This window comes from Cherax quadricarinatus, chromosome 21 (genome assembly GCF_038502225.1).
Source record: "Cherax quadricarinatus isolate ZL_2023a chromosome 21, ASM3850222v1, whole genome shotgun sequence".
NCBI lineage: Eukaryota > Metazoa > Arthropoda > Malacostraca > Decapoda > Parastacidae > Cherax > Cherax quadricarinatus.
Window position 1 is genome coordinate 40227041 of NC_091312.1, and position 21362 is coordinate 40248402.

A 21362-nucleotide genomic window follows, 5' to 3' on the forward strand; every position below is an offset into this window, starting at 1 on the left:
GGTTCACACTTACACTCACTCACCCATTTGACCATAAACAGAAATATTAATCACAATCTTAAAATAATGAATCCTATGATACTCCAATACTGAAACTATGTACTGTGCCAAAACAAAAGCATTCACATTGCTAAACTCACAAAGTAGTATTTAGTCACTTAGCCATAATACCAACTTACTTCATAATTTGTAATATTTTAAAATAAAGAATTAAACTAAGTCTGCCCGAAATGCCTAGCCATGCTAGGCGTTCTAGTGGTACACTCTGTAATCATTATTTAACTACATGTAAACCACACAATAACCAAATTCTGTAAATTCAACATTGTAATCCTTATAGAGAATAAACTTTGAATTTGAATTTGAATTGAATCAAGGAGAGTTTTAGGGGTTACAAGAGAGTATAGGGAGGGAGGAGAAAGGGAGTGTGGGAGAGGCTAGGGGGTAGATAGAGGAGGTGGAAAGACTGGGGGAGAAGGAAGGTGGATGGAAGATGGAGATGAGCGAGAGAGAGAGAGAGAGAGAGAGGGAAGCCGGACTCAATACTTCCTAAGTTGTCACGGAATCTTACAAACCCAACAAGAGGACCTTGAAGCCAGACTCGATACTTCCTAAGTTATCAGGGGATCTAACAAACCCAACAAGAAGAGAGGGAAGCCTTCAGGGCATCTTACAACCCCAACAAGAGGACAGGGAAGCCGTCAGGGGATCTTACAACCCCAACAAGAGGACAGGGAAGCCGTCAGGGGATCTTAGAACCCCAACAAGAGGACGGGGAAGCCGTCAGGGGATCTTACAACCCCAACAAGAGGACTGGTAAGCCGTCAGGGGATCTTACAACCACAACAAGAGGACAGGAAAGCCGTCAAGGGATCTTACAACCCCAATAAGAGGAAGGAGAAAGACAATGAAGGCTGGTGTGTGTTACGTGTCCTCTGGGGTGAATTCCACACCGTCCTGCATCACCTGGGGCCTGGATGGCACTGTGGCTTATGCTGCCAACACTGGAGTCCTACTCTATGACCCAAAGGTAAGACGATATTTTAGAAGATTTTTTTCGGATTATTAACCCTGAGGGACAGTAACCCAAGGGCGCCAAATAAGTATATCGTATTTCTACTGGAGTTCTTTGATCGTCTTCCCCAGGATGCCACCCACTGTGTCCCGTGGCCTGGTAGGCAATGCTTTCGCTTCACACGCTGAGTGTCTGTGGTTCGATCCCCGGTAGCCCCTCAAGGGAGGTTCCTTGACGCTGGTGAGGGGCTCTTGATCTAGGGAATTGGATCTATGCCAAAAGGCACTGTATAATCCTACGGGTTTAGCGCTTCCCCATGATTACAATAATAATCGATCCTCGGTAAGGGTGGAAACATCGAGGGTGTTTCCTTACATCTGTTGTCCCATTCATCTAGCGAACAAGTAGGTACCTGGGTATTAGTTAACTGGTATGGGTAGCATCCTGGGGATCAAGATTGAGGACCCCAGTGGAAATAAGACAGACAGTCCCTCAATAACGCACTGCCTTCCTTGGGTTGTCCTGCTTGGCTAACCCTCTGAGGTTAAAAATCCAAACAAAATCTTATCTAACAATTTCACTCGTCTAGAGTTCTATCCTGGGCCATTTGTAAGTTATTATTGTATTATCATTATCCATGTAAACAAACAAGCACACTATTTCTTTGTGCAGTTTACATAATGTAGTCTACATGTAATCAAATATTGTTAAGCAAAAAAGAAAGCCACTAAGGTGCTACTTTAGCATGCAGTCTACCGCAGTATTCATAGTCTAAGCTGTGAACTGACTTTTAATGTGTGGTCTACCTTTTATGTTATAATTAACCCAACCTAGTCAAACCTAACCTAACCTGGTTAGGCTAGGTTAGACCACACGCTAAAGTGTAGACCTCATGCTCCATATGAAAGCAAAAGACTCGGCAGGAGATGCAACATTGCCCCGATGAAAAGCAGGGGCACCACGAGTACACTGAGAAACAACACAGTAAGTGTCAGGGGCACAAGACTGTTCAGTTGCCTCCCAGCATACATAAGGGGGATTACCAATAGACCCCTGGCTGTCTTCAAGAAGGCACTGGACAGGCACCTAAAGTCAGTACCTGACCAACTGGGCTGTGGTTTGTACGTCAGCTTGCGTGTGGCCAGCAGTAACAGCCTGGTTGATCAGACCCTGATCCACCATGAGGCCTGGTCTCAGACCGGGCCGCAGGGGCGTTCACCCCCGAAACCCCCTCCAGGTAAACTCCAGGTACTGACACTATGACAGGTGGATAAAATCCTCTTCTAACATGTTGCCTGCTGTTAGGCATTGTTGACTTTATATGTATCTAAAGTACAGACATTATTTCATAAATTAAACACAGTTGTCTCTCATTCTGTTGACTGCATTCCTTTTAACTCTTTCTTATCATCCTGTCATATTTCCTAAGTCTCCAGCAGGTGTCAAACAGTTAGTTACCATTAAGTAATGGCCTATTAGATTGTTTTATTGTATTGTACATATTTTAAAACATATAGGAGGAAACAGTTTTCCCCACATTACCCCACTTTTATGCACTTCTTAACCCAAAAAACTGGTAATTTTTTTTTTTTTTTTAGTGGGCATTTACGCTAACTATTTGATATAGACACAAGTTTTCTATTTGCTGTTACCCATGTACAGTACTCTCTTGTTCTTCTCAAACCTCTTACCTCCGACATCATCCCATTCTCTTTTTCCCTTCCTATCTACTCCTTAATTCTCGTTGGTGTCTTGTAGGTGTCCCTTAGATGGGTTGACAGTGCACTCAACTCACACATTGAGGTCCATGGTTTGATCCCCAGTACGGGTGGAAACATTGGGTGTGTATTTTTTAAGACATCTGCTGTCCTTGTTCACTTAGCAGCAAGTAGGTACCTGGGTATTAGCAAACTGGTGTATGTTGCATCCTGGGGATGAAAGTAACCTAAGTTGCCCAAAATGCTCTGTATAACCTGAGGCTTTCGATATAGCATGTCATTGATGTCAGCTAGGTTTTTATAAGTTGTATCATGTACTTGTAGAAATAATTATTATTATTATTATTATTATTATTATTATTATTATTATTATTACTAATTAAAGTTCCTGCTTTTGGTATATCCTTTATTACCACTTGCTCATTTTAATCTTTTCCTTCCCCTTCCTATTTCCTGTCTCCTCCCTCACTTTCTTCCTTTCTTAACCTGCCACCTCTCCTACCTGTACACTCATCTTTCTCATCCCCCATTCCCTTCATTCCTCACCTATTTCTTTCTTCCTGCTCTCCCTCCTTCCATTAACCCTCCTATCTCTTACCCTACATCCTCCCAGGAACTCTCATACCTTCTTTCCTCCCCAATCCCCTCTTTCCTCCTCTTCCTATTCATTCTTTTCCTCTTTTGCTGCTGCTCTAGAGAGACATCCTCCACACTTTCTAGAAAAGAATTCAGTCTTTTGCAATAGGAGACCATCATCACAATTTAAGTAGAAATAATCATTTTTTATCTGCAGAGTGGGGCAGTGACTGGGGCTAGTACAAAGGTACATACCAACAGGATTACTTGTGTAAGATGGATCCAGCCATTAAATTCCATGGGTCATTTTCTGATCTCAACTGGTACAGATACGAAAACTGTAGTCTGGATTGTATCGGAAGGAAAGACAGAAGGGCTACGTGTTTTGCATCCTCATGCAGTGCTAGGTTTGTATCTCTGGTAATGTATTGTTTGTGTGCGGGAGTGTTCTTTATTGTATGGGGAATTACTCGTAAATTCTAGCTTAAAATTTTGGGATGATGATATAATCAGAAGGTATATACTAAAGCAGGTAATATAGAAGTGACTTTAAATTAGAGTTTCAAGTGATTTGTTACATAAGTTATGGAATCTTGGGGATGTGGCTAACACTGCAGGTGCATTTATCAAAAAATGCCAGAAAAATAACATGCCAGTAATACAAAAATAGCTTTTTTTTTTTTAACCTATAGTCAATTTCCACTAAGGTGTAGGGAGACCCAGAGAAATTAACACATTCACCATCATTCATTCAGCATCTGCCTTGCCAGATTAAAAATTATCTGTCTGTTAGTGGATATACTTTGCATGTCATTTTAAACAAGCACCATTTTTTCCCACTGCTCATAATAACATAGACTGGTGATTTAGTATTATATATTGCTGGCAACATATATACTTAGCTGGAACTTAAACAAAATTTAACATGAGTTTTACTGTATTTTTGGTTTGGCTTTCAGAGCATATTTTACCAACTTGAGTAATATTATAGATACTTTTTATTCATAAATATGCACTAACTATCCTGCTATGTAATTTATGCACTGTAAATAAAGTGTACAAATATAGTTAAGCTACGGTATTTCCATTGGAATCCTTGTTATTGTTTTTGAGAACTCATTGTTGTGTAAAAATGCCTTATTATTGTTACAAGATACGTTGTTTAAGTTGAGGGTTACCAAAAGATCATATGCCAATAGTATATCATAACCGATGCCTTGGAATCATTCTTTTGCCAGGTTAAAGCTGCATCTTTAACTTCTTTAAGATTTTATAGGTTCCCAATATGATTCCACTGTGTAGAGAGTCTTGATGTATAAATACAGTAGAACCCCCTATATCCACTGATTTGGTATCCGCTGTTTCAGTTATCCACGGTTTACTGTGGTCCAAAAATACCTCTTAATTTTGCATAATGGCCCCAAAGCACAAAAGTAGAGAACCTGGCAGTTCTTCAAAGCCTAAGAGAAGGTGTAAGTGTTTCCCATCAGTGAAAAAGTGATAATTCTCCAGTTATTGTGCATAATTTATCAATTAAACTTTATAATAGGTTAGAGCTAGAGTTAGAGCTAAAGAAGGAGTAGCAATAATGTTGAAGGATAAGCTATGGCAAGAAAAGAAGGACTATAAATGTATTAATTCAAGGATTATGCGGAGTAAAATAAAGGTTGGATGTGAGAAGTGGGTTATAGTAAGCGTATATGCACCTGGGGAAGAGAGAAGTATAGACTGACCACAGTGTTCAGTGGTCAGTCACAGTGTTCAGTGGTCAGTCGTCACGTGAGGTCACAGACCCTGAGCTGCTTTGGGGATTAGCGTGGACGGTTACAAAGCATGGCTTGCTTCTGCAGTGTTTTAAAAACTGAGGTTGGAGAGTTGAAGGAGGAGGTCTTGCTTCTCCAGGAGGAGATTAGGAGGCTGAAGGTCCACCTCAATGGGCCTGGGAGAGAGTGTGAGGTGGTTGGAGATGTGGGGAATGAGGCTTCTAGCAGTGAGGTGCAGTCTGTCTCTCACTGTGAGGAGGCTGTAGGTGGGGAGGTAGCAACGGCTACCAGCAGTGAGGTGCAGCCCAGCACCTGCTACAAGTGGCGAGTTGTTCACAGTAATGGGAGGCGCATCAGAGTAAGGAAAGTTAAGAGTGAAGATCTGAAGGTAGGAAATCGCTTCTCTGTTCTCCAGGATGAATGTACTTCAGTGGCCAGTGAAGGTAAGGGTACTACTGCCCCTGCTAATGAAGGTAAGCGCATTCTTGTGGTTGGTGACTCTCAGGTAGGATATGTTGACCGTGCTTTTTGTAATAGGAATAAGAAGATGAGAGATAGAGTGTGCTTCCCTGGAGCTGGTGTTGGGGACATTGTCAACAGACTGGATAATATCATGTCAGGTAATGGGAACAAGCCCATTATCTGTCTCAGTGCTGGTGGAAATGATATTGGGAAGGGTAGGAGAGAAGAGCTGCTAGATAAGTACAGGTCAGCTATAGATTTCATTAAGTCTAAGGGAGGGATCCCAATCATATGTAGCATCTTGCCTAGAAGGGGTGTAGGAAATGAATGGTTGTCTAGGGCAATTGGTGTAAATTGCTGGCTAGACAGATACTGCAAGGAACTTGCAATCCCATTCATTGACAACTGGAACAACTTTTATGGCAAACATGATATGTATGCAAGGGATGGGGTTCATCTCTCTGGGGCATGGGTGGTAGCACTTGCAGACTCGATTGAGAAGGCCATTGGTGAAATGCCTATGATTTTAAACTGATGGAAGATAGAGGTATGGGTGTGTGTGGGAAACAAGCAGGTTGCAACACTAGGGTTGGAAACAGTAAATGTATAAAAGGCATTCAGCATGAAGTTATAAATAAAGACAATAGAACAGGTCAGCAAACAAAGGGGGACAGCAGAGGGCAGCAAGGGACTAGCTCCCTTAAGGTTTACTATACTAATAGCAGGAGTGTTAGAAATAAGATAGATGAGCTAAGATTAATTGCAAGTGCAGGAAACATAGATATTATTGCTATAACAGAGACCTGGCTCAATCTGAAAGATAGAGAGATGCCCTCTGAATGTCACATACAAGGCTATAAATTATTCCACACTGACAGGGTCAACAGGAAAGGTGGTGGAGTAGCGATGTATGTCAGAGACAATTTAAATTGTTGTGTTAGACAAGATATTAAATTAGAAGCGTCAGCCACTGAATCTGTTTGGTTACAGCTTCTCGAGGGCCGAGAAAAACTAATTTTGGGTGTGATTTACAGGGCCCCAAATCTTGATAGGGAGTGCAGTAAACTTCTATGGGACGAAATTCGTAAGGCATCTACATACGAAAATGTTGTGCTAATGGGAGATTTCAACTATAGACAGATTGACTGGAGCAATTTGACAGGAAATTTAGAGTCGGGTGACTTTCTTGATACGATCCAGGATTGTTTTTTAAAACAGTTTGTGACAGAGCCAACTAGGGGAAATAACCTCCTTGACTTGGTTCTTGCCAGTAGGGAAACACTAATTAATAATCTTGAGGTTAATGATGAGCTTGGGGAGAGTGATCACAAATCACTCAGTTTTAACATATCATGGAATTCCCCTAATAATGGCAATCAAGTCTCCGTCCCTGACTTTCGCTTGGCTGATTTCATAGGACTGAAAAATTACTTAGGTGGGCTGAACTGGAATGACCTGACTAGGGGTCAGGTAGGTGGTGATGGTTGCCGATATGATGCTTTCCAGGGCATAGTTCTAGCTGCTCAGTCAAATTATGTTCCAAATAGGAAAATCAGATCAAACAAAAATGATCCTAAATGGATGAACAATAGATTAAAATATCTGATTCGTCAAAAGAGAGGCATATATAGGCAAATCAAAAGAGGAGAGGGGCAATTAAGAAATCGATATATTCAGTTAAAGAGAGAAATAAAAAAGGGAATTAGAAAAGCAAAAAGAGATTATGAGGTTAAAGTTGCAAGAGAATCGAAGACTAACCCAAAAGGATTCTTTCAGGTATACAGAAGTAAGATCAGGGACAAGATAGGCCCACTCAAAAGTTCCTCGGGTCAGCTCACTGACAGTGATAAGGAAATGTGTAGAATTTTTAACACATACTTCCTCTCAGTTTTTACACAGGAGGATACCAGCGATATTCCAGTAATGATAAATTATGTAGAACAGGACGATAATAAACTGTGCACTATTAGGGTCACAAGTGACATGGTCCTTAGGCAAATAGATAAATTAAAACCTAACAAATCCCCAGGCCCTGATGAACTGTATGCAAGGGTTCTAAAGGAATGTAAAGAGGAGCTTAGCACACCTTTGGCTAATCTTTTCAACATATCACTACAAACTGGCATGGTGCCAGATAAGTGGAAAATGGCAAATGTGATACCTATTTTCAAAACAGGTGACAGGTCCTTAGCTTCGAACTATAGACCAATAAGCCTAACCTCCATAGTGGGAAAATTTATGGAATCAATAATTGCCGAGGCAGTTCGTAGCCACCTTGAAAAGCATAAATTAATCAACGAATCTCAGCATGGTTTTACAAAGGGGCGTTCCTGCCTTACGAATTTATTAACTTTTTTCACTAAGGTATTTGAGGAGGTAGATCATGGTAATGAATATGATATTGTGTATATGGACTTCAGTAAGGCTTTTGACAGGGTCCCACATCAGAGACTATTGAGGAAAATTAAAGCACATGGAATAGGAGGAGAAATTTTTTCCTGGATAGAGGCATGGTTGACAAATAGGCAGCAGAGAGTTTGCATAAATGGGGAGAAATCAGAGTGGGGAAGCGTCACGAGCGGTGTTCCACAGGGGTCAGTGTTGGGCCCCCTGCTGTTCACAATCTACATAAACGACATAGATGAGGGCATAAAGAGCGACATCGGCAAGTTTGCCGATGACACCAAAATAGGCCGTCGAATTCATTCTGACGAGGACATTCGAGCACTCCAGGAAGATTTGAATAGACTGATGCAGTGGTCGGAGAAGTGGCAGATGCAGTTTAATATAGACAAATGCAAAGTTCTAAATGTTGGACAGGACAATAACCATGCCACATATAAACTAAATAATGTAGATCTTAATATTACGGATTGCGAAAAAGATTTAGGAGTTCTGGTTAGCAGTAATCTGAAACCAAGACAACAGTGCATAAGTGTTCGCAATAAAGCTAATAGAATCCTTGGCTTCATATCAAGAAGCATAAATAATAGGAGTCCTCAGGTTGTTCTTCAACTCTATACATCCTTGGTTAGGCCTCATTTAGATTATGCTGCACAGTTTTGGTCACCGTATTACAGAATGGATATAAATTCTCTGGAAAATGTACAAAGGAGGATGACAAAGATGATCCCATGTATCAGAAACCTTCCCTATGAGGATAGACTAAGGGCCCTGAAACTGCACTCTCTAGAAAGACGTAGAATTAGGGGGGATATGATTGAGGTTTATAAGTGGAAGACAGGAATAAATAAAGGGGATGTAAATAGTGTGCTGAAAATATCTAGCCTAGACAGGACTCGCAGCAATGGTTTTAAGTTGGAAAAATTCAGATTCAGGAGGGATATAGGAAAGTACTGGTTTGGTAATAGAGTTGTGGATGAGTGGAACAAACTCCCAAGTACCGTTATAGAGGCCAGAACGTTGTGTAGCTTTAAAAATAGGTTGGATAAATACATGAGTAGATGTGGGTGGGTGTGAGTTAGACCTGATAGCTTGTGCTAACAGGTCGGTTGCCGTGTTCCTCCCTTAAGTCAATGTGACCTGACCTGACTAGGTTGGGTGCATTGGCTTAGGCCGGTAGGGACTTGGACCTGCCTCGCATGGGCCAGTAGGCCTTCTGCAGTGTTCCTTCGTTCTTATGAGAGAGAGAGATTTTGGGAAATGTTGAGTGAATGCATGGGGAGTTTTGAACCAAGTGTGAAAGTACTTGTAGTTGGGGATTTTAGTGCTAAAGTGGGTAAAAATGTTGTGGAGGGAGTAGTAGGTAAATTTGGGGTGCCAGGGGTAAATGAAAATGGGGAGCCTTGAATTGAGCTATGTGTAGAAAGAGGTTTGGTAATAAGTAATACATATTTTATGAAAAAGAGGATAAATAAATATACAAGGTGTGATGTAGCACGTAATGAAAGTACACCTACCATCCGACTTACGACCGAGCTTGGTTCCGACCAACCGGTCGTAAGTCAAAATGGACGTAAGTCGAACTTTAATACTGAATATCAACATCACATTTTTGAAATGACTTTATTTTATTGTTTTATTTTGGTATTCCATTTTTTACTTTACTTTTTATGCTGTTAGTACTGTATTTTATACTGTAAGGTTTAGGATAAACACTGTGTACAACACAAACAGTTGTTTATTTCCCAGAAATTTGGCATAAAAAACACGGTCGTAAGCCGAGTGGTCGTATTTCGAGCAGGTCGTAAGTCAGATGGTAGGTGTAGTTTGTTAGATTATGTATTGGTGGATAAAAGGTTGATGATAGGCTCCAGGATGTACATGTTTATAGAGGGGCAACTGATATATCGGATCATTATCTAGTTGTAGCTACAGTTAGAGTAAGAGGTAGATGGGATAAGAGGAAAATGGCAACAACAAGTAAGAGGGAGGTGAAAGTGTATAAACTAAGGGAGGAGGAAGTTTGGGTGAGATATAAGCAACTATTGGCAGAAAGGTGGGCAGGTGCAAGTATGAGTAGTAGGGGGGGGGGTTGAAGAGGGTTGGAATAGTTTTAAAAACGCAGTATTAGAATGTGGGGCAGAAATTTGTGGTTATAGGAGGGTGGGTGCAGGAGGAAAGAGGAGTGATTGGTGGAATGATGAAGTAAAGGGTGTGATAAAAGAGAAAAAGGCAGCTTATGAGAGGTATTTACAAAGCAGAAATGTTATGAAGAGCAGAGTATATGGAGAGTAAAAGAAAGGTGAAGAGAGTGGTGAGAGAGTGCAAAAGGAGAGCAGATGATAGAGTGGGAGAGGTACTGTCAAGAAATTTTAATGAAAATAAGAAAAAATTTTGGAGTGAGTTAAACAAGTTAAGAAAGCCTAGGGAACAAATGGATTTTTTTTTTTATTATCACACTGGCCGATTCCCACCAAGGCAGGGTGGCCTGAAAAAGAAAAACTTTCACCATCATTCACTCCATCACTGTCTTGCCAGAAGGGTGCTTTACACTACAGTTTTTAAACTGCAACATTAACTGACAAATGGATTTGTCAGTTAAAAACAGAGTAGGGGAGTTAGTAGATGGGGAGATGGAGGTTTTGGGTAGATGGTGAGAATATTTTGAGGAACTTTTAAATGTCGACGAAGAAAGGGAGGCAGTAATTTCATGCACTGGCCAGGGAGGTATACCATCTTTTAGGAGTGAAGAGGAGCAGGATGTGAGTGTGGGGGAGGTGCGTGAGGCATTACGTAGAATGAAAGGAATTAGGAGAAGGTGTGGAGTATTAGTCAGAGGGCTGAAGAGGGGTTGTTGAGGTGGTTTGGTCATTTAGAGAGAATGGATCAAAGTAGAATGACACACAGAGCGTATAAATCTGTAGGGAAAGGAAGGCAGGGTAGGGGTCGTCCTCGAAAAGGTTGGAGGGAGGGAGTAAAGGAGGTTTTGTGGGCGAGGGGTTTGGACTTCCAGCAAGCGTGCGTGAACGTGTTAGATAGGAGTGAATGGAGACAAATGGTATTTGGGACCTGACGAGCTGTTGGAGTGTGAGCAGGGTGTTATGACCAAGGTCATAATGAGATTAATTTATGTATTATCCACTTAATATTATATCGGGGGTTTCTTTAATATTAGCTAAATTAAAGATTCCACTAGTTTATAATATTTCTGATTTAGGAATATACTCGGGTATGATGTGTGTGTATATATATATATATATATATATATATATATATATATATATATATATATATATATATATATATATATATATATATATATATATATATATATATATGTATGTATATTTATATATATATATTTACGTATTTTGAGTAATGTTAGGTAGGTAGGTAACAGCTGGCTAAAAGTTGAAACAAGGTATGTCCTTGGAGGGTAGTTTAGCCTACTATTCCCTCTTCCCTTTGGCGAGTTGATGTCATGTATGGATTAACTGTGTTAATTCAGTTCGCTCTCTCTGCCGACTCAGTGTGCATTGACTGAGCTACCCCTCCAGTACTCCACCTTATTCTCACTTAGATAGAGAATTGTGTTATAGAAACTCCTGAACCAGCTTGTGGTTTATTGTGAAGTGAAGTCTGCGGACAATTATATACTGTTACCTTCAGTTTACGATGTGATGACCAGTGTCAAGCTTAGAACTTTGTGATATATTCCTTATGCCAGGGAGCTACTCAGTGAAAGTGTTAATTCTCAATATATGTACTTGCACACAAGTAATGTTACTATTGAGGAAGCAGTAATATTCCTCTGATCATTATCAAGTGTAGTGACCATATTGACATATTGATGTACATTTTATTTAAGTTTTCTTGTGTGAAGGAAAGTTTCTGACCAAAGTGATATTTAATAGATATTTGTGAATATCTAAAGTATTTAAGCTTTTAAATAAAAAGAGACTAGGAAAAGACTGAGTAACTATTATTTGTGCCTTACATTTCTAAGTTTGGAAATATCTTCTCATTCTATGAAGTGTATTGTTACAGAGTGCACTAACCTGGCTAAAGATTAAGATTCGAACCGTAACACAGGGTAATATTTAATGAAGGGATTCAGGGAAACCGGTTATTTTATATAACCGGACTTGAGTCCTGGAAATGGGAAGTACAATGCCTGCACTCTAAAGGAAGGATTTGAGATATTGGCAGTTTGGAGAGATATGTTGTGTATTTTTATACGTATATACTTCTAAACTGTTGTATTCTGGGCACCTCTGCAAACAGTGATTGTGTGAGTGAGGTGAAAGTGTTGAATGATGATGAAAATATTTTCTTTTTGGGGATTTTCTTTCTTTTTGGGTCACCCTGCCTCGGTGGGAGATGGCCGATTTGTTGAAAAAAAAAATGTACAGGACTTATACAGTAGGGTCCTGTTTTACGGCGTTTTGCTTTACGGTGTTCCTCTAATATGGCGATTTCAAATTATGACCAAAACTTTCTATTCGGCAAGTGGTCTTTCAAATACAGTGGACCCTGGCCTAGCGATATTAATCCGTTCCTGAGAGCTCAACGTCAAGCGAAATTATCGTTAGCCGAATTAATTTTCCCCATAAGAAATAATGGAAATAAAATTAATCCATTCCTGACACCCCAAAGTATGAAAAAAAAAAATTTTACCATATGAAATATTAATTTTAATATACACAAACTGAAGAAGACATGCACAGTTACATGACACTTACTTTTATTTTAAGATCTGGTGATGATTGAAGGGATGGGAGGAGGGGAGAGTGTGTAAGTTATTGTTTAGAAGGGGAATCTCCTTCCATTAGGACTTGAGGTAGCAAGTCCTATTCCAGGGTTACTTCCCTTCTTCTTTTAATGCCACTAGGACCAACTTGAGAGTCACTGGACCTCTGTCGCACAACATATCTGTCCATAGAGATCTGTCCCTCCCATTCCTTTATGACATTCCTAAAGTGGTTCACAACATTGTCAGTGTAATAGTCACCAGCACAGCTTGCAATAGCTGTGTCAGGGTGATTTTCATCAAAAAAGGTTTGCACTTTAAGCCACATTGCACACATTTCCTTAATCTTTGAAGTAGACAACTTCTTCAATTTCTCTCTCCCCTCCTCCAGAGCAGTTTCCTCAGGTGTGACCTCTTGCTGTTGAAGATGATCCAGCAGCTCATCAGTGGTTAGTTCGTCATTGTCCTCCTCCACCAACTCTTCCACATCCTCCCCACTAACCTTCAACCCCAAGGACTTCCCCAATGCCACAATGGATTCCTCAACTGGCATAGGATTCCCAGGGTTAGCCTCAAACCCTTCAAAATCCCTTTTGTTTACACATTCTGGCCACAGTTTCTTCCAAGCAGAGTTCAAGGTCCTCTTAGTCACTTCCTCCCAAGCCTTACCTATAATGTTTACACAATTGAGGATGGTAAAATGATCTTTCCAAAACTCTCTTAGAGTCAATTGAGTTTTTGAGGTCACTACAAAGCACCTTTCAAACATAGCTTTTTTGTACAGTTTCTTGAAGTTGGAAATGACCTGCTGGTCCATGGGCTGCAGGAGAGGAGTGGTATTAGGAGGCAAAAACTTGACCTTAATGAAGCTCATTTCCGCAGAAAGTCGCTCTGCCATGTCTGAAGGATGACCAGGAGCATTGTCTAATACCAGGAGGCACTTAAGGTCTAATTTCTTTTCAGTTAGGTAATTTTTCACAGTGGGGGCAAATGCATGGTGTAACCAGTCATAGAAAAAGTCCATAGTGACCATGCCTTACTGTTTGCCCTCCACAGCACACACAAATTAGCCTTGAGGACATTGTTTTTCCTGAACACTCTGGGAGTTTCAGAGTGATACACCAATAAAGGTTTCACTTTGAAATCACCACTAGCATTAGCACACATCAACAGAGTAAGCCTGTCTTTCATAGGCTTATGTCCTGGGAGTGCCTTTTCCTCCTCAGTAATGTAGGTCCTGCTTGGCATTTTATTCCAAAGCAGGCCTGTTTCATCACAAGTAAACACTTGTTCAGGTTTCAGTCCTTCACTGTCTATGTACTCCTTGAATTCATGCACATATTTTTCAGCCGCTTTGTGGTCCGAACTGGCAGCCTCACCATGCCTTATCACACTATGTATGCCACTACGATTCTTAAATCTCTCAAACCAACCTTTGCTGGCCTTAAATTCACTCACATCACCACTAGTTGCAGGCATTTTTCTAATTAAATCCTCATGCAACTTCCTAGCCTTTTCACATATGATTGCTTGAGAGATGCTATCTCCTGCTATCTGTTTTTCATTTATCCACACCAATAACAGTCTCTCAACATCTTCTATCACTTGCGATCTCTGTTTCAAAAACAAAGTTGCACCTTTGGCAAGAACAGCTTCCTTGATTGCCGTTTCCTTGGCCACAATAGTAGCGATGGTTGATTGGGGTTTTGTGTACAACCTGGCCAGCTCTGAGACACGCACTCCACTTTCATACTTAGCAATGATCTCTTTCTTCATATCCATAGTAATTCTCACCCTTTTTGCTGTAGGGTTGGCACTAGAAGCTTTCTTGGGGCCCATGGTGACTTATTTTGCAGGTGCAATCACTAAAAAGGCTGTGATAATATGAAATGTTTTGATTGTATGCTTGGAAGCTACCGCGGTGGCTGCCTTGTAAACACTGGCGCCCACGGAACAAGTGAGGCGGGCTCAGGTCGCACGTGGATGCGTCTCGAACGAATCGCGTTGAGCGAGTTTTTTAGCGCAAGCTGAGGCAAAAATTTTGCGTTAAAATGTATCGCTAGGCGGATTTAACATTATGCAATGCATTCGTTAGGCGAGGGTCCACTGTACGTCGTGCGCCACCCGGTTTGTTTACATTCTCCATGAGCACATCTCTCCATTATGTAACAATAATCCCTCTTGGGCACATTAAATGTCTTATTTTACATTAATACAGTATAGACAATTTCATCAATCCATCTATGATATTTTCTTCAGAACTATATAAGAAACACGTTACATAGCATATAAACATTTTATGTTTATATACTATGGAGGTGTGGTAGCCGGGCGGAGGGAAAACATTACGTCACTCCCATTAATACATAATGCTTTTGTTTACAATTCTCAGCATGAATTATTCATCTTAAGGTAGTTGAAATAAATGATTAAACTAGGTGAACATGGTATATCAATGGTAATAATATGGCTCTGGGCCGCATTAAATATCATGTAGCTATGTAGGTAGATGTAGGTATGTAGCCCAGGTGGACTACGTACCTACATTATTATTATAACTGATACTTTTATGTATCTGTACCTAAGTAAACTTACACACTGTGCTGGCATGCAGGTACACATTAAAATCACTAAGGGTGTCTTATTAGTCTTAAAGATGCCATATTAATAATAATAACACACAGTAATAATCACTCTGAGGAGCATTAAATATCGTATAAAACATTAATATAGACATTTTGCTTAATCCATCTAAATACACCCCACAGTAGAATAAATTAACATAAATACGAGATGTGGTAGCCAGGCGACTTGTAGGACTTGTGGTAGCCAGGCAACTTGTAGGACTTGTGGTAGCCAGGCAACTTGTAGGACTTGTGGTAGCCACGTGACTTGTAGTTCAACAACAGAGAAAATGTGTACACTATAATATTACTGGGGGTAGCTAGAAAATTATTCCTTTCGTATGCCTTCACTCAGGGCATCATTTCTTTTAAAAATGGTGTTACATGAGAATGGGAGTGCTTCTCTTTATTTATTCTACTGTATCAACATGGAGACAACTTGTACACAATGTAAAGTGATGAAAGCCAGACGTGTTCGCTGGGTTTGTTTACATTACGTGTGGGTGGGGTGGGGAGGGCTTCCCTGGCTGGATACCATACTTCTCAAACCTGTCCTCCTACAAATAAAACTCACCTCTCACCCTACATTAAGATTACAAATATTTTAAGGTAATTAATGAATGTAATTAATGAATGTAAGGTAATTAATGAATGAATATAAAGAGTTGTACTGGCCAGATGGTAACATCAACACCAACAATCACTTTCAAAGCTGAAGGGGGTGGGAGAGTTTCAGTGGAGAGGAATAAATGGGATTAGGTCAGGGGTTTCAAATAGAGTTAGAGCTAAAGAAGGAGTAGCAATAATGTTGAAGGATAAGATATGGCAGGAAAAGAGGGACTACAAATGTATTAATTCAAGGATTATGTGGAGTAAAATAAAGGTTGGATGTGAAAAGTGGGTTATAGTAAGTGTATATGCACCTGGAGAAGAGAGAAGTGTAGAGGAGAGAGAGAGATTTTGGGAAATGTTGAGTGAATCCGTGGGGAGTTTTGAACCAAGTGTGAGAGTACTTGTGGTTGGGGATTTCAATGCTAAAGTGGGTAAAAATGTTGTGGAGGGAGTAGTAGATAAAATTGGGGTGTCAGGGGTAAATGTAAATGGGGAGCCTTTAATTGAGCTTTGGTAATTTGAGATTTGGTAATAAGTAATACATATTTTAAGAAAAAGAGGATAAATAAATATACAAGGTATGATGTAGCACGTAATGAAAGTAGTTTGTTAGATTATGTATTGGTGGATAAAAGGTTAATATGTAGGCTCCAGGATGTACATGTTTATAGAGGGGCAACTGATATATCGGATCATTATTTAGTTGTAGCTACAGTTAGAGTAAGAGGTAGATGGGACAAGAGGAAGGTGGCAACAACAAGTAGGAGGCAAGTGAAAGTGTATAAGCTAAGGGAGGAGGAAGTTCGGGTGAGATATAAGCGACTATTGGCAGAAAGGTGGGCTAGTGCAAAGATGAGTAGTGGGGGGGGGTTGAAGAGGGTTGGATGAGTTTTAAAAATGCAATATTAGAATGTGGGGCAGAAGTTTGTGGTTATAGGAGGGTGGGGGCAGAAGGAAAGAGGAGTGATTGGTGGAATGATGAAGTAAAGGATGTGATAAAAGAGAAAAAGTTAGCTTATGAGAGGTTTTTACAAAGCAGAAGTGTTATAAGAAGAGCAGAGTATATGGAGAGTAAAAGAAAGGTGAAGAGAGTGGTGAGAGAGTGCAAAAGGAGAGCAGATAATAGAGTGGGAGAGGTGCTGTCAAGAAATTTTAATGAAAATAAGAAAAAATTTTGGAGTGAGTTAAACAAGTTAAGAAAGCCTAGGGAACGTATGGATTTGTCAGTTAAAAACAGAGTAGGGGAGTTAGTAGATGGGGAGAGGGAGGTATTAGGTAGATGGCGAGAATATTTTGAGGAACTTTTAAATGTTGAGGAAGAAAGGGAGGCGGTAATTTCATGCTCTGGCCAGGGAGGTATACCATCTTTTAGGAGTGAAGAAGAGCAGAATGTAAGAGTGGGGGAGGTATGTGAGGCATTACGTAGAATGAAAGGGGGTAAAGCAGCTGGAACTGATGGGATCATGACAGAAATGTTAAAAGCAGGGGGGATATAGTGTTGGAGTGGTTGGTACTTTTGTTTAATAAAATGTATGAAAGAGGGGAAGGTACCTAGGGATTAGCAGAGAGCATGTATAGTCCCTTTATATAAAGGGAAATGGGACAAAAGAGATTGTAAAAATTATAGAGGAATAAGTTTATTGAGTATACCAGGAAAAGTGTACGGTAGGATTATTATTGAAAGAATTAGAGGTAAGACAGAATGTAGGATTGCGGATGAGCAAGGAGGTTTCAGAGTGGGTAGGGGATGTGTAGATCAAGTATTTGCATTGAAGCATATATATTTATTTTTTTATTATCACACTGGCCGTTTCCCACCAAGGCAGGGTGGCCCGAAAAAGAAAAACTTTCACCATCATTCACTTGAAGCATATATGTGAACAGTATTTAGATAAAGGTAGGGAAGTTTTTATTGCATTTATGGATTTAGAAAAGGCATATGATAGAGTGGATAGGGGAGCAATGTGGCAGATGTTGCAAGTATATGGAATAGGTGGTAAATTACTAAATGCTGTAAAGACTTTTTATGAGGATAGTGAGGCTCAGGTTAGGGTGTGTAGAAGAGAGAGAGACTACTTCCCGGTAAAAGTAGATCTTAGACAGGGATGTGTAATGTCACCATGGTTGTTTAATATATTTATAGATGGGGTTGTAAAGGAAGTAAATGCTAGGGTGTTTGGGAGAGGGGTGGGATTAAATTATGGGGAATCAAATACAAAATGGGAATTGACACAGTTACTTTTTGCTGATGATACTGTGCTTATGGGAGACTCTAAAGAAAAATTGCAAAGGTTAGTGGATGAGTTTGGGAGTGTGTGTAAAGGTAGAAAGTTGAAAGTGAACATAGGAAAGAGTAAGGTGATGAGGGTATCAAATGATTTAGGTAAAGAAAAATTGGATATCAAATTGGGGAGGAGGAGTATGGAAGAAGTGAATGTTTTCAGTACTTGGGAGTTGACGTGTCGGCGGATGGATTTATGAAGGATGAGGCTAACCATAGAATTGATGAAGGAAAAAAAAAATTGAGTGGTGCATTGAGGTATATGTGGAGTCAAAAAATGTTATCTATGGAGGCAAAGAAGGGAATGTATGAAAGTATAGTAGTACCAACACTCTTATATGGGTGTGAAGCTTGGGTTGTGAATGCAGCAGCGAGGAGGCGGTTGGAGGCAGTGGAGATGTCCTGTCTAAGGGCAATGTGTGGTGTAAATATTATGCAGAAAATTCGGAGTGTGGAAATTAGGAGAAGGTGTGGAATTAATAAAAGTATTAGTCAGAGGGCTGAAGAGGGGTTGTTGAGGTGGTTTTGTCATTTAGAGAGAATGGATCAAGTAGAATGACATGGAGAGCATTTAAATCTGTAGGAGAAGGAAGACTGGGTAGGGGTCATCCTCGAAAAGGTTGGAAGGAAGGGGTAAAGGAGGTTTTGTGGGCGAGGGGCTTGGACTTCCAGCAGGCGTGCATGAGCGTGTTCGATAGGAGTGAATGGAGACGAAAGGTATTTGGTACCTGACGATCTGTTGGAGTGTGAGCAGGGTAATATTTAGTTAAGGGATTCAGGGAAACTGGTTATTTTCATATAGCCGGACTTGAGTCCTGGAAATGGGAAGTACAATGCCTGCACTCTAAAGGAGGGGTTTTGGGATATTGGCAGTTTGGAGGGATATGTTGTGTATCTTTATACGTATATGCTTCTAAACTGTTGTGTTCTGAGCACCTCTGCAAAAACAGTTATTATGTGTGAGTGAGGTGAAAGTGTTGAATGATGATGAAAGTATTTTCTTTTTGGGGTTTTTCTTTCTTTTTGGGTCACCCTGCCTCGGTGGGAGACGGCCGACTTGTTGTAAAAAAAAAAACACATAAGTATAATTATCAGTGTACATATAAAATACTACACAATAACTTTAAAACCCTTGAAATTTTGGAAAATTTCCACACATAATGGAGATGTGCTCACGGAGAATGTAAACAAACCGGATGGGGTGTGGTAACCGTATCAGAAAGACAGGGGGAGGTGTATAGTGAGTTTTGGTCATATAGCAAATCTTTATATAATGGACCTCAATGTAACAGGCTTTGAAAATTATGGGCAAATTGTGCTGGATAAATTTTATTTTTAACCCCTTTATTTTCATTGCTTATTGTAGTAAAGGTAAATTTACAGTTACTACAATATTATACCTAATGTAGCTCAGTATACAGTGCTATATTAGGTATAAAGTTAAGCATTTAAAGGCTTTACAGTCTCTCCTCACTTAGCAACGTACTCACTTACTGACAACTCAGAGTTACGACAGGCTCCCCAACCTATATGCAAACCTAAATATTGTATTAGAGCTGATTTTCTCTATTCTGGTTATTACAGTATACAGTACACTACTGTATAAACTTTTAAAAATATACCAGAAATGTTATAAATGGTGCAAAGGTATCATTAAAAAAATATCTAAAAATGGTTGACACAAACCCACTACCAGTATAGTATGCTCCTCTTTTCGCAATGAATTCATTTACAGACATGGTTCTAGGAACGGAACTCCTTCGTCAAGTGAGGAGAGACTGTAATTGCTATTTTTACCGGACATTTGAACACTTCCCTTTTGCAGGTTATATTGAGGGTTTATTCTATTTTAAATTCTTCTTAATTTTATCATTCACATTGTTGTGCATCCCTCAGAACATGAAGATGCTGTTGCCCTCGCTGATGCCGCCGTTGTATTAGAAGATGGCCAGGAGAAAATATTTGTTGTGACTGTGACAGCAGACATTATAACTTGTTGGATTGTTTGCCCTTTATCAGGTAATTATGCTCTATACTTATGCAGTAGAATATTTGTGTGTGCATGTTGTGCTCATTTGTTCTCTTATTCGTTCATTTGTGTGTGCATGTGCATACATACGTTCATCCATATTTGCCTATTTTGGGCTGCAGGAGTCAAGTTTCAATTTCTCACTGAAGTTACCCCCTTTTAGCAATACGTATGTTTTAACATGTATAGAGCCTGCCCCACTTCTTCATCAAGGTCATTCCACTACCTGACCACCATGAGGCATTAGAAAAATAGAGGAAAATTCTGAAATTATAGATGTCATTTCCAGAGAAAACACTATAGTCTGGATTCACATTTGAATAAAGTAATAGTTAAATGATTATTACAGTAACATGTTGTTGAAAGAATGTAGCTTGATGGGAGCACACAGGTGTTGGAAGCAACAGCCTGAGAAGTCTTAGAATAGCACTTTTCGTTTTGTGTTCTCGGTACTAATGGAGACGATCTTTACAGGGAAGTTTAAGCAGCTTAATTCATTTTCGTCTCCTGCAAGGACATTCATCATGAGCCTTCGGCTGTTCAGAGTTGAAGGAGCAATATATCCAGCATTGGCCTGTGGTGGACATGATTGTAGAATTCATATCCTAACAGCAAGTGAACTGGGTCAGTTTTATCCAGCAGGCGTGTTAAATGGTCATGAAGACTGGGTCATGACACTGGATTTCATGAAAGAAGGTATTTTCTTGAAAAAAAGTTATATCTTTGTGTTTTAAATCATTCACTTCATAATTGAATATATTTGAACTTTGAAACTTTCTTTCTTTTTATTTTTTTTATTAACACATCAGCCGTTTTCCACCAAGACAGGGTGACCCGAAAAAGAAGAAATACTTTCATCATCATTCACTCCATCACTGTCTTGCCAGAGGTGCACCTACACTACAGATAAAAAACTGTAATATCAACACCCCTCCTTCAGAGTGCAAGCACTGTACTTCCCACCTCCAGAACTCAAGTCTGGCTTGCCAGTTAACCTGAATCCCTTCATAAATGTTACTTTGCTCACACTCCAACAGCACGTCAAGTCATTAAAACCATTTGTCTTCACTCACTGTCTGATACACTCACACATGCCTGCTGTACGTCCAGGCCCCTTGCACACAAAATC

The 21362-nt window shown here is 40.0% G+C and overlaps 1 protein-coding gene across 1 annotated transcript in view; it reads left to right on the forward strand.

Moving 5' to 3' along the window:
* The first annotated feature begins 664 nt into the window (after positions 1–664).
* Elp2 (elongator complex protein 2) overlaps positions 665–21362 on the forward strand; it is an 82335-nt gene continuing 61637 nt past the window's right edge. Inside the window, exons 1-4 of the mRNA XM_053777320.2 lie at positions 665–1030; positions 3527–3716; positions 20101–20223; positions 20708–20929. Of these exons, the coding sequence (XP_053633295.2) occupies positions 908–1030; positions 3527–3716; positions 20101–20223; positions 20708–20929 (658 nt within the window). The 5' untranslated portion in view covers positions 665–907. The remainder of the gene's footprint in view (positions 1031–3526; positions 3717–20100; positions 20224–20707; positions 20930–21362) is intronic.